Source organism: Heterocephalus glaber, unplaced genomic scaffold (genome assembly GCF_053883595.1).
Source record: "Heterocephalus glaber isolate CG9 unplaced genomic scaffold, H.glaber_assembly_v1.0 deba00001004, whole genome shotgun sequence".
Lineage (NCBI taxonomy): Eukaryota > Metazoa > Chordata > Mammalia > Rodentia > Bathyergidae > Heterocephalus > Heterocephalus glaber.
Genome location: NW_028258179.1, coordinates 2,009,178 through 2,013,822, shown reverse-complemented (window position 1 = coordinate 2,013,822; position 4,645 = coordinate 2,009,178). Strand labels below are relative to the sequence as shown.

The 4,645-nt window shown below is 36.9% G+C and overlaps 1 protein-coding gene across 2 annotated transcripts; it reads right to left on the bottom strand.

The window, feature by feature from the left end:
- Nucleotides 1–242: 242 nt before the first annotated feature.
- Ccl20 (C-C motif chemokine ligand 20) lies at nucleotides 243–3,988 on the bottom strand. 2 transcript variants are annotated; one of them, XM_013066762.3, is made up of 4 exons: nucleotides 3,557–3,988; nucleotides 2,305–2,416; nucleotides 1,557–1,634; nucleotides 243–941 (listed from the first exon to the last, which is right to left on the bottom strand). In XM_013066762.3, the coding sequence occupies exons 1-4, from the start codon at nucleotides 3,633–3,635 to the stop codon at nucleotides 920–922; spliced, it is 291 nt and encodes a 96-aa protein (XP_012922216.1). In that variant the 5' UTR covers nucleotides 3,636–3,988; the 3' UTR covers nucleotides 243–919. The 2 variants fall into 2 exon arrangements, with proteins under 2 accessions (XP_012922216.1, XP_004868060.1); XM_004868003.4 differs by having other exon boundaries at nucleotides 2,305–2,419; nucleotides 3,557–3,982.
- Between the last annotated feature and the right edge of the window lie 657 nt (nucleotides 3,989–4,645).

Below are 4,645 nucleotides of genomic sequence, written 5' to 3'. Positions count from 1 at the left end.
TTTAAGAACTTATATTAATAAACACTGGGCTATGGATCTCAAATAGAAGATATTTCTAATTTTTGGTGTGTATGGCTTTAACTTTTAAAATACCTTTCATTATAATTTGTATAGACTCAAATCCAGGACCATGAGGGACAAAGATAGAGGGGAACAGCCAGGTAGGAATACAACTTTTCATAAAATATTTATATCTTCTCTACCTTTAAATGTTTTTAATACCATCTTAATAAATAATATATGACTATCAACAAGTAACTTTTTGGTTCTTTTATTTTCAGAATTTACCCTTCTACAATCATTTTTCCCTTTAAAAGGTAATTACAACAATTTAGGAAACAAAAGTATATACACAAAGGAAAGTTAAATAGTTTTTTTAAATAGCTTACTATGGGCTGGGGATTTAGCTCAGTGGCACCGTGCCTGCCTTGCAAGTACAAGGTCCTGCGTTCGATCCCCAATACAAAAAAAAAAAAAAAATAGCTTACTACTTGCAAGAAGACCCAATGTAATTGTATTCCTCCAAATATAATATTATAAGGCCAGAGATTTAGCTCAGTGGTTTAGCCACCTGCTGTGCAAGTGCAAGGACCCGAGTTCAATCCCCGGTACCAAAAACAAACCCCCAAATATAATGTTATACCTTGCACTAAGCCATAGCTTATGAGAAATTAGTATAAATAGCTAAACACAAAAAAATTCTACAGCTATAAATAACATAAAATAGAGCTTGGCTTTAATGTGATGCTTAAACAAAGCAAACTATGATGCAATATGAATCAACTTCATCAACTGGACAAGTCCAATAAGGCAAGAATCAGATGAGTGCTAGATGGTGTGCTAATGAAACCACCAATGCCAGCCATGTTCTTTTTGTTCTTGAGCTGTGTCCAATTTCATTCCGAAAGAGCATATGTTTTTACATCTTCTTGACTTTTTTGCTGTAAAGAGAAAAGGAAGAAAATTGTAAGCCCAAACATGGTTAGTGGCTATGGGAATGGCTTTGGTACCGAAGGGTTGCTCCCCAGGCCCTTAGCCTCATCTCAAAATGAAAAACAACTCAGAGTCCACGAGGAGATTGCGGTGAGAAAGGATGAGCTTTCCCCAGGTTAACTAAACCGATTGCAGAAACAGGATAGGAGCACTTGCGTTGTGTTTCCGACTCCATCTATGGCACATTGATGTCAGACGCTATCTACTGATAAAATGTTACTCTTACCATCAGTGTAACTCAAAACCACTCATCTCTTTAATGTTTATTTTTCAGTTTTTAACACACAACTAAATTTCAGGTACTCCTATAGGAATCATTTCTGCAACAAGAAGCAAGCAACTTGTGACTAGCAAATGTATAGAGGAAGCTAATACATCCTAGAAAAAAAAAATGAATGAAATGAGATAATGGTAATCTGTAAGTAGAAAAATACATTCTGTTTTTATGGTGCAACCCAAATGTTGGCTTTAAAAGTTCCTCGGCACGGAGGCTGAACAGTCCCAGTGAGCCTGTGAACCCTGCTCTGAGCACTTGCCTTTCTATGCCAGTCAGAGATCCATACCTGAGAATGCGCACAGCCTTCTTCACCCAGTTCTGCTTCGGGTTTGCACACACAGATAATCTTCTTTTTGTGTGAAAGCTGAAAGATCAGAAAAAATGATTTGTGTTTAACAAGTTTTAAACGCTTTTTCACAGAATACCCAATGGAAATTTCACATTCCAGTTGATTGCTCTACATGCTAAACATTTCATCTAATGAGGTAAAACTCAAAGGATGTTTAAGATAAATCTTGACACAAGAAATGAAGGTGATTTTCCTTGACTTTATCTGCAGTGTAACAAATGATTTTACAGTAGTGAAAAGATAAAATCCCAGAAGTGTTATTTAATTTTGTTGCTGCTATTGCAGTTGCAGTTTATAAGAAATATATATATATATATGATCAATAACTTATATCATTGTAAAATATAGTACTCTATATGAGTCAGGAATATTGCATGTGACAGTATAATTACCCTGAGATTTTCCTTACAACCCCAATCATTTTTGATAAAAGATGCTCATTTCAAAACATGTCTTCCATATATTCCTGAGAAAGTATTTAATAGCCTGTAAGATTACCTTAGAAAGTGATTTCCATTCTTACTGTCTTTCTGTTTTCAATTAAGCTTTTGAGTATTTCAGTGTTATTTAAAGTGACTGTAAAGTAGATATTTACTACTCAAACTTTCTAACTTCATATGTATTTCTGAATGATACTCCAAAACAATTATACCTAAAATTCCCATGTATTTAACTAATAACTTACATGATAGCATTGATGTCACAAGCTTCATTGGCCAGCTGCTGTGTGAAGCCCACAATAAAACTGGTGGGAATTACATGTTGTGTATATTTGAGGCAACAGTCAAAGCTGCTTGCTGCTAAAAGAGAAAAGAAAGGTATTGAGTCCCAGGAATGAACTTCTCCTGTGGTTGGTATTGTGAAACTATATCAATCTATGAAGAAGCTAACAACTCTGGCTTATATGCTAAATAATCTGTTTCATGGAAGAGTTTTAATTTCTTTGAAACCTGTCTTGGTCTTTGAGATCAAATTCAACATAGTTGCCAATTCTTTTTTAAAAAAAATGGTGTGCTGGGAAGTTTTGGCTCAACAACACAGTATTAAAAATCCTTGCTTCTCAGTGATACAATATCTTTAGTAAGAAATGCAAATTGACAATATTATATTTCACTTCACTATAATCACTTGAGAATATGGGCACTTCTCCCTCATGCCACTCGGGAAAAAAAAAAAAAAAAGAACACCATAGATAAAGCTTCTAAATTCTAAAAATTAGTAAATTGGCAGGTTTTAATCTGTTATCTTACAGAATATTGAAAAGTAGGATTACAAAGGAAAATCTGATTTTTTTAGGAGCTACAGCTAATGTACTTTGCAATTGTAATATCATTTAATAGTAATTCTAAATTATGTTCATGAAGCTCAACATGTGCCTTTTCAAGCATGCACCTGTTGCTAAAAGTAATGTTTCCTTAGTAATAAAGCAATACTTGGACACTACCCTGAGTTAAACTATAACCTGCCTTAAGCCAAGGAATAAATGTTAGCTCAAAATTGACAGGCCATATCCTCGAGGCCTGTAGGGATATTGAGGTCAGGTGCCAAAATCTGTTTCTAAAGGACATTATTTAGTTGGGAAGTGAAAAGGTTAAGGAAATAGAAGTGTTTCCTACATTTCAGGACCTTATGTACTGGTAAAGTCACACAATTTACATTACTCCTGGAATTGGCACTTTGCCCTTGTCCTGAAGTTCAAGGGCCTCTGGAAGCCCACCGCTCCCCAGATCTGCTGAGACTGACAGCACAGAGGAAGACTGCTTGGCAGCAGGAACCCTGCTCTCCTCCATTCCTGAAAGAGCTGACAGCCTTCGTGACTCCCTCTTGGATACTTCCTAAAAGGCTTCGGTCCCTTAAGGACCCCCACAAGACCCCAAGGTTTAGAGGAAAAGAAAAACAGTTCTGCCTCCTGTGCTTGAAGAAAGGACAGCACTTACCTTCTGACTTGCTGCTGAGGTGGAGTAGCAGCACTGACATCAAAGCAGCCAGGAACAAAGTCTTGCTACTGCACATCATTTTCAGCTCAAAGAACAGGTCTGGTCAGTACTGGGTACCCAGTGCCTTGCCAGTACTGTCCTGCTCTGAGAGCAATGCAAGATGGCTCTACTTATAGCAAAATTTTGGAAATGTACACAAGAAGGCGTGTTCTCACTCGGGGTTTTCCCTAGGGTTGATCAACTAGCCCTATCATGTTGTCATAAAGAAAACCCACAGGGGAAAACTTCCTGCCTTTCCCTAATGTTGGGAAGGTGTAAAGGTCAGGATGGGGGCAGGGAGGATACAAATGGGAGAATCCTGTGAAATCTTCTGGATTTACAAAGACCAAAAACAGTTCAACCCTGCAGACCAGAAATGGCTCCGGTCCAGTTTTAATTTAATCTCTTTTGTCTCAGAAAATAGAGGAACAGTGATATAAAAGTCAGCTGCTGACCAGAACATTCCAGCACTCCTCTTGTTACACACTATTTCCTTTCCAGAAGCAGGCAAGGAGAGGGAGGATAAGGTGGGATCCCAGGCATGAGGCAAGAATTCACAACTGCACTTGATGCTCAGCTGTGACAAGGAAGACCCTAGATTTCTAGACCAGCATTCAAATCAGATAATAATATCACAATGTAATAATAATGTTCCAAATTATCAGGGAAAAAGTACCAGCACTTGGATAAGCATCAGATGCATCTTGATTTGACGTTACCATTTCCAAAAAATTTTTAAATGTATATGGCTCTAAGCAATATTGCAGCCTACAAAATACTCCTCACCTGGCTTTCATTTTTATGATGGTGTACTTATATAACAATTCAGAACCTCAGAAAAGAGGGGAGGCTCATCAGTGGTAGCTAATCAGAAAAGAAATTAATGATGATGATTTTAGTGTATCTGGAATACCTAAAGTGGAGTGATAAGAACTGTCTGCTAGTCACAAATAAGTTGAAAGTAAAAGAACCAAAAATGATACACCAAGAAAATAGTAAATAAAAGAGAATTGAAGTTACTATACCTATACCAGACTAAATAGATTTTAA

Bases quoted from the DNA above. Each gene is read 5' to 3' on its own strand.
- Ccl20 (XM_004868003.4), bottom strand. From the start codon at position 3,635: ATGATGTGCAGTAGCAAGACTTTGTTCCTGGCTGCTTTGATGTCAGTG. The intron at 2,420-3,556 runs GTAAGTGCTGTC...TTTCTCTTTTAG, and splicing joins CCTCAGCAGCAAGTCAGAAG to CAGCAAGCAGCTTTGACTGT. The intron at 1,635-2,304 runs GTAAGTTATTAG...CTGATCTTTCAG, and splicing joins TGTGACATCAATGCTATCAT to CTTTCACACAAAAAGAAGAT.